Here is a 27,148-nt window from a genome sequence, read left to right on the forward strand (position 1 = left end):
AAATCCACATGGAAAAACATGCAGGACACTAACGCTTTTTCCTGTCTGTTAAATTTGATCTGTTTTGTGCTGATGTCACTGATACTGAGAGAGGGGTAGAGAGAAATCGTAACACATTTGGATTTTGTGACACTTGGAGAAGACATAAAGTTGATTTGGTTGCATTTTGAACCCTGAATTGTTTTGGATTTCTTCTCCTGTACTTCTGAAGCAAACTTGGACGACAAATACGACAAATACTACTTCAAGGGCTCGTAGGATATTAGCAGTGTGGGGAACATTGCATGCTTCCTTTTAATATGTCCACTGTGTGAGCCTCCATGTTACTCACCAAGGAGATCTGGGGTGTCAAACACAATATTTATGCACTTACCTGTCCTTTGCGCACAGAGATCTCTCTATATTTTGTGAACCTTTTAATGATATTATGCACTGTAAATGATGAGATATTCAAAATCTCTCCCAGTTTTACGTTGATGATTACTCTGAAACTGTTCCACAATTTGTAGGTGCAGTTTTTTGCTGATTGGTGAACCTCTGCCCATCATTACCTCTGAGAAACTCTGCCTCTCTATGATTTTAGAGGACGCTTTTTATACACCAAGTCACATTAATGACCTGCTGCCAATTAACCTAAGTAGTTCCCAAAAGTTCCTCCAGCTGTTTCTTTATAACACCACTCACTTTAAATTCATTATTAGCTCATATTTTTCTTAAATTTTCTAAGTTTTAACATTTTGTATGTTTTCCGTGTTTTAAATTAGAAAAAAGGTCCATGAGATTTGCAAATCGGTGCATTCTCGTTATTTTAAAAGCTATGCAATACTTAAAATCACTTACAGTACACTTATTTCTTTGTTTCCTGTAAGGACCTGATTTGTTACACTCATTAAGCAATTGTAAGTAAATATAATTACATTGTAATTTCTAATAAAATACATTGTAATCCCATTTAATCACAGGTTAATTATGCCCCTAGTTGCAGGTCATATTTCAAAGTGTTGGCTTGATTTACAATCCTGACTGTGAGGAAATGACACTGTAACACTGTGTAACATTAAAGCAGTGGCTTCTTTATGCAAACCCAGACTGAGCCCAGGGTGAGGACTCTGTGTGCACCAACACTCTGGGTGAACTGAAACCAAACCAAAAAGAGAAACACTGTTTTTTCCCCCCCTTGTGGTGTTCACATCAAATCATTTCTCATTAGCAGTGTGCCTTTGTCATGGATGCATGCACGTGGTCAGCGTGTATGAGGAATGAGGAGTCTTGGTGAACTTTAGCTGTCCATCACTCTTCACAGGAACGCAGAACTGATCCAGGAGCTTTCACAGGCCTGAGCCCATCGCACCAGGCCACCACCTCTGAATGTGAACGTCCTCATAATCCTCAAAGTCCTCCAGAGCCTATAGCTCCTTCATTCCTTCCTTCAAACAGTCCCCTAAGCATCTTTTTTTTTCTTTTTTTGGAAAGGTGCGAGACTTTGCGATAGTGGAGATCTTTTTCATGTCGTGTGTTTTGTCCTCCTCCCCCTCGGAGGTCCACAGATGCTCTTCTGTTACATCTCTCTCACTTTTTCTGCACCCGGTCCTCTCATGACTGCTTGAGTTAGAACGTGACAAGAACGCCAAATCTCAGGTTAAAGTCTTTTAGACAAGTCACTTTATTTATAAGAAGAAGCAACACCTGTATAAAAAGGAGATACAAGCTGGAATCAATGATAACAATTACAGAAAAAAAAACTTTCAGCTTAGGAAACAGTTATGCAGCAGTAAGACGTTAGATTGGAGGTGATTGTACTGAACCCACATTATTACACTGTGTGCATTCACAGGGAAGCAAACTGTTTAAAGTCAGCTCATTTACAGAAAATAGAACTTTTCTGTGGTTATACTTCACCTGCATCTGGTTTCCCGCATAGTGAATCTAACACAGCAAAGCAGTGCAAACAAAACTACTGCTGAGAACATGCCACAGACATGAAACGAGTCGTGCACACTTAAAGTACATCAGAAATTCAACGACTTTCCACTTTAATGAAAACAGTTTGCAGTACCAGCATAGAGGAGGAAGAGGGGGCTGGTATTTCAGAGTAAAGTGGAGCTCATAGTGGGCTCAAAGAAGTGAAGAACTCCCACATTTATTATTATTATCATATACATTAACAGTGATCATGCCGCAAGTCCCAGCAGAAGGTTTTAAAGCCACATATTCCCGTCAGATTCAGATCTAGGCTTTGGTTAGCAAAGCAATCAGTGGATTTGGAATATTTTGCCATCATGAAGAGCGCACTCAGCAACTCTATCTCTAAATCTTGTGTCACCGAGACAACAGGTAATAATTGGAAGGGATTAGAGTGCTTTATTTCTGAGGGGTAAACCCCTCAGGGAGCTCCTCACAGTTTACAACTGAAATTAGCATTGTCTGCTAACAGGACAAGGACTGAACACTTGAATCACCCGACTGGATTACTTCAGCCCAGAGGTAAAGGACAGAATACACACAGAAGAGCCCAAGTGATGCATCAAGAACCTGATTTATCCCGATTCGACTTTTAACCTCCAATCCGGAGCCGATTCATAAACAGCAATTTAGTTTCTTCTGGGAGTTTGTGCAAAATTTCATAATGAGGCAAGAAGGTAAGACTGAAAAAATGGAATTATATCCTATTAGTTTAGAAATGAAATCATTTGGCCTAGTATTAGAGTCACAGCTTGTATTTGTTTTGTGCAAACCTAACAGCCCTTTGGTGGAGCTGCCAATAAGGCCCTGGTGATAAAATTTAAGAGTTTACTGATCAACATTTTTATAGTCTGGCTTATTGGACAAACTCTTATTATGAAGAAAGCCAATGTATTTCTTTCTTATTAGAAACAGCATGCATTTGGTTTTGTCTAGACGTTATACACACTCACTGGCCCTCAATGTTGCTATTACAGGATTAGTCCCGTTTTGGACATAGTCACCAATCTTATGTTGTCCAATTTTCTGTTTTGGTTCAAAGGTTCCTCTCCTAGGCTAACAGGAGTAGTACCTGCTGTGGTCTTCTCCTTCTTCTGTTGTTGAAGAGTGAGATGCTCTTCTGCATACCCTGGTTGCAATGAGTGGTAACTAGAATTGAATTGCTGTTGCCTTCCTATCAGCTTAAAGCAGTCTGGCCGTTCTCCTCTGCTCACTCAGTATTTTCTCTTTTTTGCCTGATGATTCTCTGGAAAGTCTGGAGATGGTTGTGTGGGAAAATATCACGAGATCAGCAGTTTCTGAAGTACAGTCACTTAAATCATCTTTCTTCCTCTTTCTGATGCTCACACTGAATTTCAGCAGAATGTCATGACCATGTCTACATGCTTAAATGCTGCCATGTGATTAGCTTATTATACATTATTGTACATAACCTTGGCTTTTCTATAAAGTCCAACATGCTCAAGTGACACCCAGAAGACAGCATTATTTCTCAGACATCAGCTTAGCTTAGTTTTCATTTTGTAACTATTTTCAAAAATGTTTGCTGGGTATTTTAAATGTTATGCACACAGAAAGGTAAGAACTTAGAAGAACAGGGGTTTAGCCTCAGTTTGCCTTTCTCAGCTGTTTTTATGTGTGTCCTCAGTAAAAACTATTTATTACAATTTAGAGTAAAAAAAAAAACTATTTAGAGTAAAATAGATGACAAAGCAGGATAGTTTTATTCTGCATGTTTACCCATTTGTTTTCTCAGTCAGATCAAACCCTCACCTGTCACATCTGGTCTCTAAGCACCAAGAAGGCAAGGTTTTACATCAGGACTGCCCTACCATTGGGTTACATTATGGGCCATCTTTTATATACAAACTGACAACATCTTCCCAGGTTTTTGGCTTCAGTCCTCAACCATTTTCCAAGCACAACATTCAGAACACTTTGGATATTTGTGGAGAAGTAAGAGACATTATGGAGGAAGATAAAAACAATGGTCTCGTTTGACGTTGAATCTCTCTCACTTGCATTCCAGTTACTGGAGTAGTGGAGGTAGTTCATAAGACATTAAAGGGTGACCCTACCCTTCACATCAGGACCAGTCCTCTGTCTACATTTCACACACAAGTGCCATTACTACAGGCAGAAACATGGTTGCACCAGTTTTACCCAATGTAGGTAAAAGAGGGCTCCAATATTCTATCCTGAAACACCACCAAGCCATTGAGTTTGTTAGACTGTGGAACTAGTACTGAAAAGCTGATGTGTACCATAGGCCAATGCATATGGATACATTAAGGCATGAATCTCATCATCCACTGGAGCACAAATTAGTTGTCATCAGGATGCTACAGCACAGCGTGAACATCATCCCCACAGATACAGAAGCCAGCAAAGCAGAAGAACATCATATCAAGAAGGCCCTGAGTAAATGTTGTCATCCCAGCTGGACATTTGTCAGAGCTGGGAAGATAACCCAAGAATGCTCCAGGCGATCCAGGAAAGAGTATGGACAGCCACCGCCTAAGTGAAAACCACTGGTGAGCCCTTATGTGTCAGGAGTTTCGGAACAGCTGAGACTCAATTTCTCAAACCCAAAAAACACGCTATGCTAAAAACGATCTACCCCAAGGAAAACAGAGTAACAGGAAACAAAGTAATATCGTGTACATGGTGAAGTGCCCAGAGGATTACTGTGAATTATAAATTGTGAAAACCAAGCAAGCTCTGGCCAACAGGATGGGAAAACACAGAAGAGCTACCTCATCAGGCCAGGACTCTGCAGTCTTATTATGCCTACAAGCTAGTGACCACTCCTTCAGTGATTGGCTGTAGCTCAGGAGGTCGAGCATGTCATGTACTAATCCAAAAGTTTGTGGTTTGATCCCATGGCTGCTCAAGTCTGCATGCCAAATATCCTTGGCAAGATACTGACCTGACGTTTTGTGAATGTTAGACAGAAAGCACTTAAGCACTGAAAAAAGTGCTTGGGTGAATGAGGCATGTTGCATAAAGTGCTTTGAGTGCTGTATGAGAACCAGTCTATTTACCAGTAAGTGATGAGGATGTGCACATCCTGGTAGGAGTCAAGGAAGCCATTTGTGTGAAAAGAGAATGACCATCTCTGAACCGAGGAGGGGGCCTAAGGGTGCCAGGTCTTTGTATTTATACAACATTTTAATCATTATTTATTATTAATCTCCGTGTCTTTTTGACAGTGTGTGTTTTGTCCTCCTATGACTCCCAACTCGATGCCTAGTTCTGCCAGAGGTTTCTTCCTGTTAAAAGGGAGTTTTTCTTTCTCACTGTTGCTAGGTGCTTACTCATACACAATACAATATAAAGCTCTTTGAGGCAACTGTTGTGATTTGGCACTGTATTGCAAGCATTCCCCATCTCTGTGTGAATGGTACTCGTAGCCATTGATCAGTGGTCATGACATTTTGCATATTAGCAATTATCAAATTGAGCCGGTGCTAGTCTCAGTCTTTCTTTAATAGCACGTTTTTTAAGATCAGGGAAACCTGATCTTGAAACCTGCAGTCAGCTGAGACTCATGTAGTCAGTTGGATTAGTGATGAAATGTTTGTTCAGATTGACAGAATCTACTTCTTCTGATTACTGAGCATCCATTAAGACATACAGTCCATAATGAAACCAAACTTTATTTTAAACTGCGCTCCAAGCACTGTAAGAGCCAAACAGCAAGAGAGAACAAATACAATGTATGCATTAGAGAGGTTGAGTTTAATCCTCATCCTTTCCAGATATAGTTACAGTATGTTACAGTAACTCCGGCCTGAAAACACCAACTCAGCTTTGTGTTTATCTGCAGAAGCAGCCAGAAGGTGAAGCTGCACGTCTACAACATGCTTCATGCTATAAATGATAAATGCTGAGATTAGAGTCCAGTCAAACTGTGCAATCATCAGTGTGGTGACTTATTTTTACATTTAACGAGTATGTATTGATTTCTGGATTATCCATTCTTAAAAGAAAAATGACTATTGATTATTGAAAAGCTTGTTGTTTTTGTCTGGGTACCTCTAAAAGTGGTTCATGCATGCTGTAGGAGCTGTAGCGACTTCAAATGGAAAGTATTCATTTATAATTATGACAGCTATTGATGCATCTGTCCAGTAATCTGTAATAATCTGCAATGGATTACATGTTTAAAGTAACAGGGGGGGCCCCTGCCTATAAATCTGTCTGCGGTGGTCCTGATGCTGGCGGGCTCTGGGCTGCTAGCGATAAGGGTTAAGCTGTATTGAAGCTGGATGGATGCAGAGATCAAAGTCAGAGCTTCAGAAAAACCCCACAAGTTGTGCACTTGAGATAAAATAGTTGATGCTCCTGAGAAACCACGGCCAGCCCGAGGGGCTTCAGGAGCCCCAAAAGCAGCCTATTTCTGATGGAAGTTCAGTTGTTTGGCAGTGAGAGACAATCAGAGGTCTGTTCTCACTGCTGCCTGAACTCTCTGACCTTCTGAATCTCCATACTTTGTCTTATATAAAATCCATAGTTTATGAGGATTCCTGTTGGTGTTCTCCCCTGTTTTCCTAACATTTATAAAGCATACCCAAAGTTAACTATTATGATTCTTTTTCATTGATGATGGGTGAAAAATCCATGCAGGCCAGATTAACTGTTCCAACCAAACCTGGGAAAACCACTGCTTTATGGAGCTGACTGTGTCCTGCTGATACGGGAAAGGAGTTTCCATATACTAAGGTAAAAGATTTTGAAGCAGCCCATTGGTGGATCCATACACAGGAAGTATAGTTATGGTCAAACATTTACATCTACTCATCATGGGCATGAATGCCATGGCTTTTAATTATTTCTTTGCAGTGTTTTTTTTTTCCAAGTGAAATGGCTCTTCTTGATGGAGGACACAGTGAGCTCCATAAAGACGTGGGTTTTCCAGTTTGGGTTGGAACAGCTACAACTTGGCGTCATAGAGGATTGGGCTTTGGATGAATGAATCAAGATGAAGTTAAACCAAGAAAAGAAATATTTAATAGAATTTACAAACAACAAAAAGCAGTGCACAAAAACAGGTGGGTTGAAAATATGAAGCAATAATACAAAGATCTAAAAGGAGCACAAAGAAGGCTAGGAACAACACAGTCAGAGAAGCACAGGAAATGACCACAGAGGAGTTACAGGTGGGGGGCAGTGTGGCCAGACAATCACAAAATCGGGGGGAAATTAACAAAGGCAGGAAGTAAAAACCACAATGAGGGAAAACTAACCTTCGATGGCTCTGACGTGCCACTGAAGCTGATCGCGCCAACTCAACACAATGCTTCCTTGTGTATTTTATAAGCGTCCCCATGGTGCCAGGTCTATTTTTTAAGAGGCTGCACAGAGCAGGTGAAGAGGGCAGGAAGTCAGATACAAGCAGTACATAGGGAATCCAGGGAATTTTCAAAATAAAAGACCCCACACACACTAAAGGCTCTGTTTCTGAAATGCTCCCAGTGGGATTTGAAGCTGTGCAAAGGATGGAACAAAACAGTGATGGGAACGTGACATGAAATCCAGTGTATTCCCAGGGTAATGCTGGCAAAAAGTAAGTGACAGACAGGGACATACAGAAGGCAGGAGGAAACGGGAAGTGGAAACGGAAAGGAGTAAAAAAAAAACGAATGATTACTTGTAGAATGATACAAACCAGATGTTTTGCACTGTGCAGCAACCCCTCTTCTTTTGACAAAAGTCTGTAACACATCTTCTTTGCAAGTTTTTATGAGTTCTATTTTTGTGTTTTTGAGCCCTTTCACTGATGTCCACAACAGAAATGTGACTGTTTTTGATGCAATGCTGTATGAGGGCCTGAAGATCCCAATCCAGTACTGATTTTCAGCCTTGTGCTTTGCGCACAGAGATTCCTCCAGATTTTCTGAATCTTTTGATGATATTATGGACTGTAGATGATGAGATATTCAAAAGTCCATACATACAGGACATTATTCTGAAATTGTTCCAGAATTTGTGTTTTTTTGTTGATTTATTTAAGATGCTGTTTGTTTGTTTGTTTTTTTTAAATACCCAATCACGTTGCTGACCTGCTGCCAATGAACCTGATTGTCTGAAAGATGTTCGTTCTTTTTAGGTAGCACTTACTTTTCCAACCTTTTACTGTTTTACTTAATCAAATGTACGAGTTAAACCTTTCATTAAGATATTAAACTGTCTTAGTTTAAACATTTAATATGTTTTCTTTGTTCTACTGCAAATAAAATATGAGTTTATACGTTTTTTGAATCACTGCATCACACAGCGTACCAACTTTTTGGGGGAATTGAGTTTGTACATTTCATTCAAAATTCCTGCCCAGCCTTCTGCGTGGGAGTTTGCTTGAACCCATCTTCCCTAAACTAATTATTATCGATGAATTTCCTGGAGCATCCTCTCCTTTAGCTGCTCATGTCAGCAGTTCCAGCTTTAGCACTTTTCTTTTTAGTGGAGCTGGTTTCAGAATGGGCACTGGGACTGCATCAGTGGAAAGAATGACCTGGACGCGACCTTGGTCAGTGGTTTCCTGCGGTCCCCAACCCCCGGGCCTCGGACCGGTACCGGTCCATGAGTCGTTTGGTACCGGGCCGCGAGAGTTGAGGCTCAGGTGTGAAATGTATGGTTTTCAGGGTTTTTATCGGTTTTCAGCGTTATTTTGTTATCGTTTTTATCGTTAACTTGGTTTTCCTGGGTCTTTTCACGTGTGTTATGAATAAATCTTCTTTTTTTCGGTACCGGTACTAGTTTTATTTTGTTGTATTTATCCGCGACACCTTAAAGGCCGGTCCGTGAAAATATTGTCGGGCACAAACCGGTCCGTGGTGCAAAAAAGGTTGGAGACCGCTGCCGTAAAACACAAAAACCTGTGTTGGTCCCTTTGTTAGTCTGGAAACGCACCATACAACACGGGACTACAACATTAGCTAAAAGTGAGGATACATCAAAGCTAACACAGCACATAAAAATGTGAAGTAGTTGATCCATTGTTCACATTGTTTCTCTTAATCACTCCAGGACTATTGTAGTGATAGTGATGAATTAAAGAAGAACTAACTAGGAGATGTTATATTAGTAAATCATTGGGTACCGTACCGGTTACTTCAACATTTGTTCCTGTTTTTGTACTCCATATTTCATATTTAATTTAACTGACACACAGTGAATTTTGGAGTCTTTGAGGCCTTTATGAGCTAAATATCCATAAATGCAACATGAAAGGTGCTTTTACATTTTGTTCTTACACCTGTTATCAGTTATGGGACATTAAAAGTGCCTTTTTGCAATGAGCTACAGCCTGGGTACACTGTCTGCTGCTTGATCTTTGTGTAGACCGTGCATGAAAGAACTTTTAATTCCTTTTTCTTGCACTCTGTAGTTTAGCTCTTTGGTTATTAGCAATATGAATAGCAAATGATTTCAAACTCAAGCCAACATCTTCTTCGAGGCTGGGATCCAGTGGTAACAGCTGCACAAGTTTCCTTAGAGCTCCAGATGGGGGTTTCTAAATACTTTTGGTTATACAGTGTATTACAGTACTGCAGGGACTTGGCACTGACATATACTGTGTATGCGATGATGCTCTAGCATGACTTTGTGGATCAATAGATTTCCTATAGGCTAATTTTTGTAAAACATTCCTGTCTGTGACCTTAATTCAATGTCCATATTTATAAAGGTGCTATAGGAACTAGCACTGTTTGGCTGTTAAATATCAGTTATTGTATTGCACTCGCTTTCTGCACCTGTCAGTCACCATCATCATCAGAATAAATTGGATGTTTCTCAGATACCGTTATCGATTTATCTCTATCTCAGCTCGCCACGCCGGGGCACCCGAACGGCCCCAGATATCGACCTGCAGGCCTATTAAAACCTCCTTGGGAACATCATCCTATAAGACCTTTTTTTCAAGTCATGAAATCAATGTTTTCAGCCAGATAGAAGAAAACACATGTCACCAGCTGCAGAGTACAAATCAGCTGGAATAACTTGAAATATTTACATATGTATGACTAAAAATGTTTAGGCTGCTGTTTAAAGGATTTGGCTTTTCACTAAAGACTTTTAAAATGTGATGTTTTAGAAGAGATTTTAATCATATGGACAGGAGCAACATGAGGTCGTAGGATATATTCAGCACCGGCGCCTCCATTTATTTGCTCTGTTTGGCCTTTCTTGGTGTAGGTGCTGAATCCTGGGCCTTTATCTTTGCTAACGGCAGCAGAAACTGACTTCTTTAATGCCACATCTAACCAAAGGGCTGCAGAAATGTCAGGCAGCCGACGGCCAGAAAACACACACAACACACACACACACGCACGCACGCACACACAAACACACTTACACACTCCTACAGTCATGCCTTGGAAAATTCTGTGTGAACTCTGCCAACTTTGAAAAAACAGTGCCAGTGTGACCTTTACATTCATATACAGGCACATATACGGTTTCTTATAGCTTATTTTTGAATGGATCTCCAAAGTTTGCTTTTCTCATTACTTATCAGAAAAAAATGGCAAATTAACTAAAGAGGAGAAACGCTGCTCATCTTACTTTTACTTCTTTTCATCTTACTGGCAGGCGTTAGCATCCATATTTACTGTTTCCTGCATGAATCCTGCAAATTTTCAATAAACTGTGTTGCAGCATTTCACACAAATGCAGCCAGCTACCCATAATGTGTTCGTATGGGTGAGTACTTTATGGCATTTTTGCATGCATAAAAAATAATAAGCAAGGAAAAATTATATAGTTGACTGATGGAATTCCTTAAAATACTGGTTTAGGTATCTTTTCTCAAATTAAAAAATTTGCATTAATACGAACCAACACGTACAGAAAGAATGACCTTTGCATAAAAACAATGTGACATAAATTTGATCTATGCAATAAGTACATTTAAAAAATGCAAACTTACATATAAGTTTGAAAACATAATTAAAATTTAACAGCAAAATAAAATAATTGAATCTCTTTAAGAATGTGTTTTTACATCAGTAGGTGTTAGAAAATTGAATTAAATTTTATATATTGTAATTAGAATTGTTATTAAATTCAGTATAACATTTTTAAAGGGGGACTGCATTTCCTCTGATTAAAAATCAAATGTCCAACCATAGTTTCAAATAAATGATAGAAGGCCCAGCAGTCCAGCCAGTGTAACTTCATTTAGTCTTTTATTTATGAAAGTGTGGACAATGACATCTTACTCTGAGAAGACAACAGAGGTTAATGAATATTATTAATCACTAATAAACATGATGGGACGTCTTGTCTCGTATCAAAATGCCTTTGTACACAATGAGAAGCAGGAGAAAGCGTAAAATAAAGTCGTCTGAGTCACTTGCAGTCCATAATTTTGGCCTGACGGGCTCATTAAATCACGCTGTACAGAGTAATAATGGTAGGAAAAGCTTATTTCAGTCTTGCAATGAAATTAATCCTTTTTTTCAAAGTCATCAGCATGCTTCAGTGACGTTATATTTAGAAATTAAGTGGTCACAATTCTTGGATTAAACTGCTTCCGCTTCTCCTTTCACTTGTTCTCATCCCAATGTGATCTTCTGGTTCGTTATAACGTTTTAAAAATGTTTTTTTTACTTATTTTTTTGCGCACAACATCCAGATAGTCAGCAATTATTATCGGGAACAAAGCAAAAGGGGTCTTACAGTGTCCTCGGCAAGAAAACCACAGAAAAACGTCCCTGTGTGTGTCCTTTCTTGTCTCTAAAATGGCAACGTGTCGAGGAATAACTTATCTATGATGGCTGGTGGCGGCACCAGATCCTCAAGCTTCAGGTAGAAAATCCTCTGCAGGCCCTGGATGCACAGAGTGCGAAGTTCCGGCAGCTTTTCCAAAAGTCTGGACAAATGATTGGTCCAACAGCTCGAGCCTCCATCCGCGCTTGTCCCGCCGTCCTTCAAGCACCTGACCACACTGCTCTGTAGCTCCTCAACTTTCTTTGGCTCCTTCAGTCCATGCCGCTCTGTAGAGAATTAAATAAAAAATTAACTAACTTTACAAAGTTAACCAGGAAATATTGAATTATTTTATTACCTTTTAACTGGTGCTACAATAATTTCATTAAGTAAAATTACTACTTGTAAATCAGACTTTTGGTAGCTACATTCATCTCAAGGCTTTTGTTCTAAAATAACAAAGAATGTGAACTTTTTAAAATTCAGTTTTATCAACCAAATTTCAACCATTCAATTCATCTTATAAATCGCATATTTAAGATTGTTTTGCTTGGGTATAATTTTCAATCCTTTTCCAGTCATTATGTTTAGCTAAGATTTTGCCATGCTATCTGTTACTGTTGGTTAGCAAATAGGTTTGACTAATTATATTAATAATTTATTCAATTAATTTTAAAGCCCACTTATCAGGCCTCAACTTAGCTAACAAACTCATTTGTCTTAAACTTTTAGCTATTTCAACTAGTTTTCTTTTACTATTTCAAATTAGCTTTAGCTAGTTTTTCTACCCAATTACTTTTAGCTAACCTTTTAGTAGTCATGTTTAGCTAATTATGCTAACTATCCATTAATTTTAATACCATTTTAAAAACTATTTATCCCATATTAACTTTTTTAAAATTAATTATATGAACCACATTTCAACCATTATCATATAAATTGATAAAATAAATTAAAAATTTTGTATTGTTCGATACATATGCGTACCGAACCGAAAGCACTGTATCGAACGGTTCAATATCGATACGAGTATTGTTGCACCCCTACTAATTATAACAAACATTTATCCAATAAATTTAATTAAACATTTTTTGAGCCTCTAGTTGTTGCTAACAAATCTATTTAAACAATTTACTTTTATCAATTCTGTTTTCTTTATTTCAACCACTTTTTTAAAAAACTAATTACACTATTAAATTACTTTAAACTAATTATTCCCCAAAAGTTTTTGTTTTTACCATTTTTGTTATTTTAAAAGATTCTATGTAATATTACGTCTTTGCTTTTAGCTAACTTTAGCTGTTGTCTTTACTTTTTCGCAGTCATATTTAGCTAATAGAAATGTATCCATTACTTTTAAATTTAAATGACTTTTAAATCATTTTTAAGATATTTATCTATTTTAACTAGAAAGTTAGTTATTATAATTTGCTAACTATTTCAACCATAATTAAATGACTAACAATTTATTCATAACTTTTATCAACAAGTTGTCAAACAAACTATTGTTTTGTTGTTGTTTGTTGTTTTTTCACTATTTCCAGCCATTACCCTTTACTTTGGGCTAATTACTTGGAACTTTTAGATAACTATTTAAACCAGTTACACTAATTATTGCACTTATTGTTCTACATGATGTCAAAAATTATGTAAAATTGCACACCTTTTGCCAAGTTTCGCATATTATGTCTACGCATTTTTACTTGATCAGAAGAAAAAATGCTTTTGATTAGGATTACATTCAGGGTAAGTACCCTAAATCCTCAACTTGGCAAGATAAAATGCAAAATTGTGATTTTAGATAACAGGAATTGTTTTAGCTATTTTTTTCTATTAGTTTTAAGTGTTTCAGCTGATTATAATTTAAAACATTTCTGCTAATGTCGTATCCAGTTATCTGTCATTTCACATATTCAGATGTTACCACTGACTCATCAAGAGGATATCTTTTTTTCTTACTGAAATCTAATCTTTCTTTATTATTTAGAAATTACTTAGTTTAGCTACAAGAAAATTGGTCAATCAGTATTGCAGGTACCATTGACTGGAAAACAGTCATGAGATAAGACAGAGAAACTAAATCAATAACAATCAGTCCAGCTTACTTGTCATCCCTTAAACATGTGGTTCACATTCAGGAAAGTTTATCCTCAGTAAATTAAAGCTTCACATCCTGGCATGATTTAATAATGTGACTGATTATACAATATTGTTCTTTTATCTTTATTTTGATTTTTCTTTTTTTTTAACTGGAGCTGTGTTAATGACAAAAAAGATTGCAAATGGTAACATTCCCATGTTGAATATTATCAAAATAGATAATCCAGGGTCACTTGAATGTAGCATTTATCGGTTATGTCGTTAAGCTTTGTAAATAGCATGAAGCGGAAAATGTTCTTGGACGTCTCACCGGTGACCAGTGCGAGGGTGCATATACAGGAGAAGGTGGAGACATCCAGGTTCATCCTCTGCAGATTGGCAGAAAATTCAACAATGCTGTCAATCCATTCCCCAAAGCCCCGCAGACACTGGAGCCGGTGCCACACTGACCCGTCGCAGAAGATCAGTTTCCCTTCTTCTGGGTTGGATCTGAAATGTTACAACAGCCTGTGGTTAACGTGTGAAGCTGGAGGGCAGAGGTGAATAAATAAATAATTAAATAGGCAAATAAATTCTATATAAAATGTGTAAAAGGTTATTTACCTGTACGACAACCGTAAAACAAAAAGTTCCAGGAAGGCAGAGTAGAAGAGAAGGTCTTGGTCATGTTTAGGTAGAGAGGTGAAACCCGGGATCTTCTGCGCCCAACCCCGAATAACCTCTATTGATCTGGTCAGGAGGTCATAAAACTGGCGGACATGCTGAGCATCGTCTCCTGGGGGACTTCCTGGATTCTCTTTAAACTGCATTTAAAGGTCACCGATCGGATCAGATTGGAATGAAGGAGGATACCAATCATTATAACTCTACTATGTCTTAGTCTTTTATCAACAGTGTCAGTTCTACTTACTTTGGAGTAGTCCAGGCGAGAAGGTGGAGGATTGGACTCCACATGCGCCCTGATGAGGGCGCTCAGGAGGGCGCTGCCAGGTGAGGAGGCGTCTGGAAGAGCTCTGGGTTTGGACGGCAAGCGACCCCTTCGACCTTTCAGGCTGTCTGTCCTCACCACTGCAGAGGAAAAGATGAAGAGGGTGACACTTTTCAGCTCTGACCTCCTAAACGGCACCAAGAATAATGGTTTAAGAAGCTTTTTGTCTCTATCAGTTTACCTTCTTTGACCATTCCCACTGCGAGGCACTTCTGGAAACGGCAATATTGGCATCGGTTCCTTCTGCGTTTGTCCACAGGGCAGCTTTTGGCAGCCAAGCACACATACTTGGCATTTTTTTGCACTGTGCGCTGCACAGAGAGAAGAAGAGTCTGCATATTACTCTATATACATTTTGAAAAATACAATCCTGCACTTTAATAGGTTCATGGCTCTCGGGCTGAGGTGTGGTTGAATTTACATCAGTCTTCTTCCTGATCCAGCAAACACACCTGATGGTTAAAGGAGTCTTTGGTTAATAAAAATCTGACTTGTTGGTGTGTTTCTTAAAAACTTAAAACAACTTTCAGTGCTCTAAACACATCTACCACTTGCTGCTGTTCACTAAAACTTTACACAGTACCTTTTCTTTTTCTAATAAGAGATTTTTGGAAATTGTCTTGTAAAATTTTCAAATTAAAGCACAATTTCGGTCTCTAGAAACGTGTGCTGGTGGATTAGTGAAATATGGAGCCATATGGATCTTTTAAAAGATCTAATATGAGAAAAAGGAACAAAAAAAAAAGGTCCCTATGAAAGAAACAACAAGAAGAGACATAACAATAGTAATAGCGGACTTTTTTTTTATAAACATACTGTCATGACAATACATCTCAGAGGGCTCATTGTTAAAAAAAAAAATACTTTTGAGCCATTTTAGAAAGATAAGAAAGGTAAAAGTAACCTAACAAAGGGGTTAAATTGTTCCTTCAAAATTAACAGCAGCACTCTTGCTCCTGTGGGCCATCTGAGGCACTGAGCAGTCGGACAGGCAGGTCTGGGTAAATAGAGGGTCGTGGTCATTCATAATTTGGAGACTGGCCCCGGGGAATCTCCCAGTGAGAGACGAAGGGGAAGGTTTTGATTCACGGCACGTTGGTGGCCATTTTCATACAGGACATTTGCCACGTTTAACGCGCGTGTCAAGAGACCAAGAAAACAAAACGTGCCTCTGGAGTCTAATGTCCAATTTAGAAGGCCGGTCAGAGCTCCTCGGGGGAAGCATTATATTATAGCCAATTACTTGGAATTAGAGTTGCATTATGGGATATAATTCCCGTGGGTGTGTAGTTATTTTTTCATCATATTTTTCACAGAAATGTTGGAAGACTTTTGTGCTAAAAAAAAAAAAAAGGGAGTAAATATCCATAAAAAACAACTTTCAGATCTTCAGAGTTTCCTTTAAAACTGCAGATTTGTATTAAACCTTCACTGAAAACAAACCTTGAAAAACCCCTTGCAGCCCTCGCAGGTGCGCACTCCGTAGTGCTGGCAGGCTGCGTTATCCCCGCATACCGCGCACACCCCCTCTGAGCTCAGCGGTCCTCGGCCGGGCGCAGAAGAAGTCTGGTATTCCATAAAGTGGTGGCCGTGCGCGAGATGGAGTGGGTGAGCAAATCCAACACCGCTCTGTTTGCCCAGGCCGGTGGAGCCCAAAACGGTGGGTGTTTCCAGCTGCTGGTGCGCCAGAGCTCCGTCAAACTTCACCTGGCACGTGGACAAACTCTGGCCGTCGTGTTGCGCGTGTTTTAGGGACAGCAGGGAAAACCTGGACAGCGCGTTTTTCCTGTGCGCCGCCAAATAGTCCTGTCGAAAGCTGTACAGGGAGCCGGAGTCCTCCCAAATGTGTCCTGACGGAAGCTGGAAGTTGGGCGTGAGGGAGGAGTGCGGGGAGGGGGAGCGATAGTAATAAACGGGGCTCGGGGAAGAAAGGAGCTCGTCTGACTGGTGCGCGGGGTGCTGATTCGGCTGATAGCGCGGGCACCCGTGCGCATCCTCCACCTTGACGCACGGCAGCTCCCCCTGGACCTGCATGTGAAACAGACACGGGGGCTTTACGTCGTACCCGGAGCCGTAAGAGTCCGCCAGGGGGCCGAAGGTGGGGCCCGAGGCTCCAGCCGACACTTCACTGTTAGTAAGATCCATGCTGAACTTGACAAACTCCGGAGTGAGGAAGTCGCAGCTGCGCTCTCCGCCGGAGCTCTGGGAGGCTGGGCTGGCTCCTTGAGGCGACGAGCCGCACTGGGTCTGGACGCACGGCATGATCACTGCAACAACACACGCAGATGATGAGACGTGTTTAAAAGTGCGATAAAGTGATGGTCTAGTGAGGCAATGTCGCTGGAATTCACCGTCAATCCTTTTTTGTTGATATATTTAATTATAATATTTTTTTTAAAGGTGGAAACAAGCAAACTCACCTTACCTTGATTTTCCACAACCTCCTATTGTGCCCCAAACTTCTCCTGGCACGAAACAGAAACAACAGATAATTTGTTAGCGAGCCCAGTCCCCCCATTTAAACTCAAAAGAGTAACATTTCCACTACCTTAGATGTGGATCCAATGCAGGAGGACGCTGTTGAGTAATCCCATCCCTACTGTGTTGCTGCTCGTGGATCTTCTGAAGCTCTCTGGCTGTATGGACAGAGCGATGGAAATGACTGTTCACTTCAGCCACTCTTTGGCTTTGCAGACTGACTGCCAGTGGCACCGACAATGTGCTTTTGTTTACGTGCTTACGCGCTCCAAACCCCATTACGCACGCACTGACCACAGAGGGGTGGTGTGAGTGAGTGCATGTGTGAGTATGTGTGTGTGTGTGTGTGTGTGGTTAGAAAGCGGCTCAGTGAATTTGGAAATGTTTAGAATTAAGTTTAATGTAGTATTAATAGATGTGCTTCTGCAGTGGGGGATTCTGATTGGACTTATCTAATGGTAAACGTGTGTAAAAGTATATAAAAGTACACTTTTTATGTCGTTTTTAAACACACAAGAATACTAATACAAATGCTTTAATCTGCAGGGTGCTTGGTTTACTTATATGTGTACGCCTTCTGTCCTAAATAACAGAGGAAACGACAGCTGGCTCGTTATTATTATCCCCAAGGAGGATGAAGAAAAGAGCGGAGTTGCGCAATCCTGCCTTTGCCTTACATCAATTTACGTGGCACCGCCTCCGCTCGAACCTAATTGGACGCTCTCAGCCGAGCTCCGCCCTCCGATTGGCTCTCCCCGACGTCGCTCGACGTGCCCGCCGGGCTTCCTGGTTGTAGCTGTCAAGCGCTCACTCAAGCTACGGTTTGGATAGCTACTGATGCCCCCAGTCGCCGCCCTGCATCGCCCCGAGCGACTTTTATCCAGCCACGAAGCACCAAGTCCTGTAAGTGGGAATGTTTGTTGTGTCACCCGGTGATTTTCGGACATTTTAAAGCCGCTCTAAATGATTGGCTAACCCGTGTTTTTCTTTTCTTTCCCGACCCCAATAAAGGAAAAAAAGCAGAACATCTGCGAATTTTTCTTCGCTAGCCGCTATAGGGCTGAGAGACTACCCTTCAGTTTTATCGTGTTCGTGGAGCTAAACACGGGCCATATTTACGTGTCTTTTTAGGCTATTTAAGCCCGCGTGAACGGCTAAATATTTCACACACCCTTTGAAGTGTATGTAGCCTTTTTTCTTCTTCTTCTTCTTTTTTACAACGTAAAGGCGAAGGTCGATAGTAATTTCCCCCCTCAGAGACCACACCGGCACTGATCGCTTACATTTTGATCCACGGCAGGACAACAGTTAAAGATCAAACCGACTTCCTCTTGTGTGGCCCGGCGTACCTGCATCGGTATACCACCACCTGCTGTTAAAAGCAAACACTCCCAAGTAGGACATTTTGAATTAAAAGAAAAAGCCACGAATTTCACGTGTTTCTTCCTAAAAATCACCTCCCTCCTCCTCTTCCGGATTCATAATGAGCCTGCAGGCTGCTCTAAGTGAAAGCTGGTGACTTTCCCCAGTGACACGAAGAAGAAGAGGCTTCTACCTCCCAGTAGTGGCATGAATATGGTGTGCCATGTTAATAACGTAGAGTTTAAGAGTCCTAGTTGCTTCACTCACAAAATCAGGGGTGTCAAACCTGAGGTCCGGGGGCCAGAATCGGCCTGGACTCCAACTGGTAAACTTCAAAAAGCACGAATGAGGGTGTACATTTTGGCCTTTTAACTATATTTCAAAGGTTTTAGCTTTATCTTAACTGATAAACACCTCCCACATGGCCATTCATGCTACACCAAAGTAAATAGCTATGTAATAGATTTTTTGAGTTTGACATCACAGCACTAAAGGAGGCACCGATTGTGAAAGTCTGGGCTAGTGCTCATGTTTTAAAATACCTGATTGCCCCACACAGCTGATGCAATACCATGTCTTTGAGGGTTTTTAGTTAATTGGTATAATTTATTCCTGTCTGTGAGAAACAAACTAGTATTTAATCTTTGAACACGTAGCCAGCACAAACATAGCATGACATTCGTACACTTTTGGAAAAGATTTTTTTCTTTTTGGAAAAAGAAAAAAAGTGGAACGATGAAGCGACTGGTCTCATTGCGAAACGTCAGGCTAATTATTTTCATCGTCACTTTGTTGGCGTCCACATTATGGGGACCAGTGATGTGGACCACAAATGGGACAAAATTAGCATCATGTTCTTTTAAGTAATGATTTAAACTTGTGATTGGGACCATAAACATATTAGAATAGTGCTTACTGAGGCCATAGGTCAAGGAAGACCTATCAGGGCTGTCAGATTTGTTTTTGAAAGTAGGAAAGTCGCCCCCTGCTGGACTTTTGGAGGCAATAAATTGCACACTGAGCTAAATTTGTCAGACTCACCTAATCTTAATGCAGGTTTTCACACAGATTGTGTAATTTAGCCTAGTTAAAGTTAACATAGCGAAATTGTGCTTTGTTAATTGATAACTGGCTGTTGGGTAATTGCTAATAAATGGTAAATGGCCTGTATTTGTATAGCGCTTTACTAGTCCCTAAGGACCCCAAAGCGCTTTACACATCCAGTCATCCACCCATTCACACACACATTCACACACTGGTGATGGCAAGCTACATTGTAGCCACAGCCACCCTGGGGCGCACTGACAGAGGCGAGGCTGCCGGACACTGGCACCACCAGTAGGCAACAGGTGAAGTGTCTTGCCCAAGGACACGACGACCGAGACTGTCCAAGCCGGAGCTCGAACCGGCAACCTTCCGATTACAAGGCGAACTCCCAACTCTTGAGCCACGATCGCCATTGATAGTTAAACCCAGTCAACAAGTAAGATGGCATTTACTGATGTACTCTCTCTGGGTCTGTCCCTTGGCTTCTTTCCATCCAGGCTTGCTTGGAAACTTTCAAAGGGAGGCGCTGTTTAGATACCACACCGCATCAGCTGGCTCATTTTGACGTGAAGGTTCAGAAGCTTTACTTCGACTAAAATCTTTTTTCAAAGACTGCTTGAAGCCCTGTAGAGTCCATGCGTATTTGGTACATCGTGGTGTAATAACTAGAAGATAAAATGCAGACTGGGACTGGACATTTCAAGCAAAATGACTGTTTGTTTGATTTTGATGTCTTTTGAACATGTTTTAATTCACCCAAACAAAGAAGTAGTCAAACTTCAGCCTGACTTATAGGTGTGAAAAAAGTTGATACTGTTATTAATTTGTAGTTGTTGTTTTGAGAGGAAAAGTTTAGAATTTGGTCAAAAGTTGGCAGTAAAAATAATAAAAGACAGCGTTTGTGTGGCTAATGTCTGGCTGCCACAGTGGTATGCTACATGTAATAGGTCATTAATTACAGCAAACTGCTTGTTGACCTTTGGGCCATCTGCTTTATTAAAATGCATTAGAATCTGCTGCGGTGCACTGCGCTCCCTGGAAACTTGTTTTTCGGCGTACGTAACAGTAGGAATGCAAATACTTTACTGGGGCTCACCTGATGGGAATTGAAGCTTGTGGGCCGGCGTGCAGAGCAATGTGTGTCACGTCGTGCTCGTTACGGCACAGACTCATTATCAGAATATTAAAGAGTCAACATCATCATATTCATTGGGGATCAATTTTAGTTGCATTTTCTTCAAGTATTATTTTCTCTGATGTAACCTGTAAAACCTGACCAGATGAGTTTTAATTATAGTTATTTACTGCATGTAACCTGGTTAGACTTCCTTTGTCAGAGAGCTGAAGAAATTATGTTTTTTGGCATGTTATGCATTTGATGCTAAAAAGTTCTGCTTCTTCTTTGCTGAGATTTGCTGCTTTTTTCTTTGTTAAACATCAGCACTTACTATTTGCTACCCTTTTATACACCCGATGATCGTGTAATGTAAGGCAGTAATCGATGGGTAGATTAATGATGAAACTGTTCCTTCTATAGTCCCTTTTTACACAGGTAGAATTACACTTAGTGGCCAAAGGTTTGTGGACATCTAAACGATTTACTGATATGTTCCAGTAGAAATGGAATTTGGATTCACACTCAGGGGTTTTCTTGGTTGAGAGTGAGCCTTTTTGTTCCACATATACATATAAATATATTATAAATATGAGTAACGAAAATCCATACTTGTTAGAAATAACAGTGATCACCTATTTAGCTCACCAGGCAACCGCTATGATGTAAGGCTAATGAAGAGGCCTGCCCCAAGGCCATTTAATGTAAGTCTTCTGATCTTTTTCTTCTGAAGTTTTTATGTCTTCTCTCATCTGAGCTAGAAATTCCAAAATATGTGTTTTTTTTTTCTTCGTTATTTAAACTTAATAAATAAATAAACTTGGTGGTTTTCCTTTAGTGGGATGCCAAAACATTTTTGAGTGGTCAGGAAAAATGCTGATATTGTTGTAGAAATAAGCCGTTGCATTAGGATCCACATCGAATTGAACATGTGGACCCTACATGTCACATCTCACCTTATAATCTTTAGCTTTGTTTGAAGTAAAACAGGTTTTAGCTGCTATTGCCACGGTTCAGCAGTGTGGAAAGCAAGAAGTTGATCCCAATGCAAGACTCAGGAGACAGGACTTGATAAAATCACAGCTTTATTGCTAGCAGTCCATTAAAAACAAAAGGCCAAAAATATGCTGAACAGGGAACTTACTTGGAGGAAAAGTCAGAGAGTGCTGGACAGTGAAAACACACTTCCATGTGGGGGAGGACGCGACAAAAAACAGAGAGAGACTCCGAAAATAAATCTGCAACAGGTAACTAGGGAGATGGGAAACACCAGGGAACACAACTTACATCAGGTAAAATAGGGAAGGTAAAACTCAATACGAGGTACACAAGACTATCAAAATAAAACAGGAAATGGCTAACACTGAGACGCACTAAGACATGCAGACTTGATGCAAATAAGCAAACATAGAAACATGATAGAAACAGAATGAAATTCCAAAAGGGGGAAAGCCAGACAACCACAGGAACCCAACTAAGGAAACAGAAAGACATCACAAAAAATGGTGACTAAATATTACAATACCAAGAAGATGAAGTGGAATATAAAGAGAGACTGTTGACAGAGGATAAAATAAATGATGAGGGAAAATAGCAAAAACACTGATGATTTTCAAAAACAAAAGGAGCCACTAAACTAGCAGAGAAACACAAAAGCCATGACAGCTGTCATCAAAGATAAAATCAACCTAAGCGACTTCCTAGGATCAGGTCTGTGTTTGCATGTTTAACAGGACTCAGAAGAGCGCCTGAAACTTGAAGTTTTCACAGCTCTCCTGGTTTTCCTCCACAGTTTGAATGCCCTGCTGGGCAGCAGTTATTTATGAAAGTGTGCTGAATGTGTTGACGGGCGATCGTGGCTCAAGAGTTGGCAGTTCGTCTTGTAATCGAAAGGTTGCTGGTTCCAGCCCCGGCTCCGATAGTCTTGGTCGTTGTGTCCTTGGGCAAGACACTTCACCCGTTGCCTACGGGTGGTCAGAGGGCCCGGTGGCGCCAGTGTCTGGCAGTCTCGCCTCTGTCAGTGCGCCCCAGGGTGGCTGTAGCTACAATGTAGCTTGCCATCACCAGTGTGTGAATGACCTTAGGGACCAAGTAAAGCACTATACAATTACATTTACCATTTAATCCTGCTCTGCTGGATACACATAATGATTTTTCCATTCAGGAGGTTTAACTAACAGTATTTTCCTTATTGATAATTTTGCCAGTTGTTTTTTCCGATACTTTAAATGTCACATGGCGAATAAACTTGTCTCTTTCATCCTGACTTGCAGCTTTTGGACCCTCCCACCTTCCCTTTATCTGCATACTACCTCACAGACTGGCATGCCTGGCATGTCAAAAGCCTGCTAACCCGGGCGTCTCTACTCTCTCTCTGTCTCTGTCCTGCCCTGTACCTTCGCTGCAGGGCCGATGGCGTTCAGGAGGGCTCTGAAACGGACAGCCCTTGTAGGTGGTGGGGCGGTTGCCACGGCGTTTGGCCTGTCACAGCTGATCGAGTACAGAAAGACACAGGTAAGAAGAAAACTCGCTCCAACAAATGTTTGCTTTCAGTTTTGCTTTGTGCATGGCTAGGACATCCATGCAGATGTTCTTTCACTTTGCATGGAATAGTTAGTTTATAGTTTGTGAGAGCTCCTTCTCCTTAACAAAAGAAAAAGAAGAGGCAGACGTCTGTTTTTTAGGAAGGGAGTGCCATTCAGGGCATGTCCTGTCTAGATGTTGGAATGTGTTTGAGGTCTATTTGGTGTGTTTTCAGTCTTTGTATTTGATGCTTCACTTGCTGCTGTGCAGGAGGTCGTGATTGGACCTTGAGTTGCACAGAAACAGTGATTACAAATAGTATAATCGGCCACAGCAGCATCAGGTTTTACAGTGTTGTTAGGCTGTAAAATGGAAGTAATCACCCTCACACTCAGCTTCCTCCACTGGTTCACTGCCTACCCACTCGCCATGGAGGTGTGGCCATTTTAGCATTTGGCCTTTCAACATAAAGGTCAAGTGCCTGTCACTAGCATTTTTTATTTTGTGCTATAATGGGAATATTGACCCCCCCTCTCATTATTATGCTCTTTCCAAGAGTTAAATAAGAAAATTGATACCACTGTCATGTCACTTCTCTGAATATGAAGCTACTTTTAACAACCAACAAACTTAGCATAAAGACTGAAAGTTAGGCCAAAGCCACGGTTCTCAAAGTGTGGCCTGCAGGCCAGTGGCGGTCCCTGGTAATTGGCAAGAATCCTCTGCTGTACATTTAATTCATTCACAGTTTTTATCACGGTCATAAATCATACATGTAGTGTTGAAGAAGAAAGAAAGTTCACTGCCACTGGTTCCATAGAAATCAAGAAGTTAAGCAACAGCCAGGTGCTGCTAAGCAAATTCACTTTATTTTCTCATCTGCAAATGTGAGCACCTCTGAAGGTGCATAAATTCTGCTGTGTGTTAACTCAATGCCACAATATTCCTACTAACAGACCTCCCAGCAAATTAAGCCCAAGGTCAGATCATGCAATACTTGGAGAAAGTGCAAAAAACCGAAGAAATGTTCGTGACAGTAAAATGAGAAAAAAGACTGAACAAGTGTGGCCTGTTTGGAGAGTTGAACAGGAAAAGCCTCTTATCTCTAAAAAAAAAAAGAACTTGGCTGTGCAGCTTAGGCTTGCAAAGTTACATCTCAACAAATCACAGGACTTCATAAATGTGCCATATCAACAAAAAGACCTCATACCAGCTGTCAGCACAGTGGTGGAGGGGTCATGATTTGGGCTTGTTTTGCAGCCTCAGAGTATCTTGCGGTCATTAAGCTGACCGACCATGAACTCCTCTGTATACCAAAGTATTCTACAGTCAAATGTGAGACATCTGTCCAACAGCTAAATGTTGGCCAAATTATGTCATGTAATAGGATAATGATCCAAAGCACAGCAGCAACCTTACAAAAAAGTGTCCATTAGCCAAAAGGAAGGATGAAACGATCCACAGAGGCTAAAATCTAACATGTAATATGTTTGTTCCGACTAGCCTTACTTGTTCAGTGAAGTATGTGAGGATTGACCCACTTTTGTAGCCAGCCTCAAGTGGCCATTAGAGGAACTGTAGTTCTGAACAACAGTAAGGAAGCATTTTCTGGGACAAGTAGGCTCCAGCCGTCACTCAGAAATACAAGCATCATCCTCTAAGCAGAGAGATTACAAACAGTGAAGCTTTTGAATCCTTTGTTGCCCTCATTTGTGCTCATTCATGAAAACTTTGAGAAGCCCTGGTCCCTGGATTGTACATTTGGTGGAACTGTAGGTCTCTGTGTCCTAATAATGAGCCCATACTTCCTGCCTGTATCTCTACTAATGTTGTCCAATGTAGCCAAAAACAGACGTGTCAGGGTATCAATTCCTTCATTTAACTTTGAGCAATAAAAAAAAAGTGCATTATTGTTGTTTTTATTGATCTTTTTCATCCATTTGGTGCTTTGCGAATCTTGTGTTTATCCACAGGCGACATCAAAACTCTTCATACAGTAAATGATGATTTAGGATCTTTGAGAACAGCCGGAAAGATAAGAATAGATGATGTCTTTACATTCAAGCCTCCAGTCTCAAGCTTGTCTTCTTCAAAAAAAACCTAAACAGCTGTTCCCACTGACTTTATGACGTGTTTTAGGCTTATTATAGGCATGCCACACAACTACATACCAGGCTTTATTTGACTGCACAACCTAATGTGAACTCTGCTTTGTGTCCCGGTGCGATAATGTCTTCTCTTGCCCGTCGCCGTCCTCTCAACCAAGCGTGGATTGGTAAGCAAGAAGTCGACCCTGATGAAATATAATTATTTTTCACAATAGTTTGTAATCATGCATGCCTCTAATCCCAGTAATTGCAGTGCTGATGAGATGAATGTCCGTCTTGTCTCCTTTAGCAAGGGCACATGGCTTGGAGAAGTTTTCAAGACAGCGGCCGATTGGCTATTAGCGTAGGCCTGGCTGCGCCACTCTTTGACTTAACTTGATTACGTTGGGGAAGGTGGGGGGTTGGGAGCACACACCGTCGCTTAATTCTGCGGTGGTGTTTGTCTATGTGCATCATCAGAAATAGACAATGATTATATCATGGTCTTGTTTGCGGCTGCAGGCTTAAATTACAAAAACGCCTGCTGGTATTTGCAAGTCAAATGCCGCGGTGGCTTCAAAGCAGCTTGATGCAATCATTTAGCTCGAACTGCTAAACAAAAAAAAGAAAAAGAAAATTAATAAATATTTCATTAGAAGAGAAATCCTGCATCCTTGTGTCAGAGATAAGCTGTTTTCTTTTTTATTGTAGATGTGATTATTTCTTCTTTAAATTCATTACTTTGCTAATCAGACAGTGGGCAAAAGCGATGTTCAAAGCCTGCAGTGTGAATTTATTTTATTAATTTTTTATTTTTGTAAAGCTGAGCAGCATGCTGCAGCAGGTGGTAACCCTCCACACTCTTTGATTTGCAACTAATCGCACCAGGAATGTGTTCTGTTTTTTGGGGTTTTTTTTGCTTCTATTAGCAACACTTCACTTGTCGTGGGACATCATAAGCACGTTGTGATTCCACTTTCTGCCAAAAGTAGCTTCATAAGAACAATTTTCAGATTTGAGCCGGAGAGCTCGTTCTTTGATTTGTTAAAAATGCCATCTGTAGTCACTTTGGTAACTCGACCATTTTTACAGTCCCCTAATAACTTCTTTCAGTCTTTACCAACCTGAGCCCCTGCAAGAAGATATCTGTAGGTGATGAGCAACATTTTGTTACCAGCACCACACTTTCCATTTGTAGAGCAAAAAGAGAGGCCTCTTGAAGCCATCTGTCATCTGATAATGACGAAGCTGGGTGCAACTTCATATCCTGTGTGGTCTGTTTTTTTTATAGCTTGTCGCTATTTACCTACTTATTACATATTTATTAACAGCTAGCCAACAACATAAAATAATTAACTTCAGTGATTAAAAGGATGATGGGAGAAGTAATAAGAGACTTTTCTCGTAAGTGAAGCGTCAGGGTGATGTAGTAAAAATTGTTAATGTGCCTCAGTTAACTGTGTCTAAGACTGCAGTCACCCACCTGCTGCTAGCCTGGGCTGCAGGACCTTCCGAGAGCAGCCCAGGCTAGCAGCAGGAAGTTGGAAACAAGTAAGATGGCCCACATCTACGTGAAACGCCACGTTCTGCAGGTTTTTGATTGAGAACATCAACTTTTTTAAAGTTGGGGAAAAGTGACATAAGCACTCGACTGGGGAAATACGCAACCATGTTAAACTGCTTAGGCCAGAGCACGACTGTGTGTGCAATGAACTTGCGATCTCGTTGCCTTTGTACTGGGTGCTTCAGAGACAGAGACCACAGTGGAATCGA

At 40.6% G+C, this 27,148-nt stretch overlaps 2 protein-coding genes across 4 annotated transcripts in view; one reads left to right on the forward strand and one right to left on the reverse strand.

Moving 5' to 3' along the window:
* Positions 1–11,131: 11,131 nt before the first annotated feature.
* On the reverse strand, positions 11,132–17,942 carry LOC146361244 (nuclear receptor subfamily 4 group A member 2-like). 2 transcript variants are annotated; one of them, XM_084920806.1, is made up of 8 exons: positions 17,313–17,942; positions 17,190–17,229; positions 16,208–17,031; positions 14,946–15,075; positions 14,687–14,844; positions 14,380–14,579; positions 14,087–14,265; positions 11,132–11,963 (listed from the first exon to the last, which is right to left on the reverse strand). In XM_084920806.1, exons 3-8 carry the CDS (start codon positions 17,024–17,026, stop codon positions 11,704–11,706), a joined length of 1,746 nt encoding a protein of 581 aa, XP_084776932.1. In that variant the 5' UTR covers positions 17,027–17,031; positions 17,190–17,229; positions 17,313–17,942; the 3' UTR covers positions 11,132–11,703. The 2 variants fall into 2 exon arrangements, with proteins under 2 accessions (XP_084776932.1, XP_084776933.1); XM_084920807.1 differs by having other exon boundaries at positions 17,185–17,229.
* Positions 17,943–17,992: 50 nt separating this feature from the next.
* Positions 17,993–27,148, forward strand: part of LOC146361245 (glycerol-3-phosphate dehydrogenase, mitochondrial-like) — a 35,594-nt gene continuing 26,438 nt past the window's right edge. The window contains exons 1-2 of one of the 2 annotated variants that reach the window (XM_084920804.1): positions 17,993–18,145; positions 23,173–23,279. In XM_084920804.1, coding sequence (XP_084776930.1) covers positions 23,178–23,279 — 102 coding nt within the window. In that variant the 5' untranslated portion in view covers positions 17,993–18,145; positions 23,173–23,177. The other variant, XM_084920805.1, reaches the window with a different exon arrangement.

The sequence above is a fragment of the Perissodus microlepis genome, chromosome 23 (assembly GCF_051167445.1).
Source record: "Perissodus microlepis isolate ML-2025 ecotype Zambia chromosome 23, ASM5116744v1, whole genome shotgun sequence".
In the NCBI taxonomy this organism is placed as follows: Eukaryota; Metazoa; Chordata; class Actinopteri; order Cichliformes; family Cichlidae; genus Perissodus; species Perissodus microlepis.

Coding starts and splice junctions, on each gene's coding strand:
- LOC146361244 (XM_084920806.1), bottom strand. CDS start 17,026: ATGCCGTGCGTCCAGACCCAGTGCGGCTCGTCGCCTCAAGGAGCCAGC. Junction 14,845..14,945: donor AGTGGGAATGGTCAAAGAAG/GTAAACTGATAG, acceptor TTTCCTCTGCAG/TGGTGAGGACAGACAGCCTG. Junction 14,266..14,379: donor GTTTTACGGTTGTCGTACAG/GTAAATAACCTT, acceptor GTAACATTTCAG/ATCCAACCCAGAAGAAGGGA.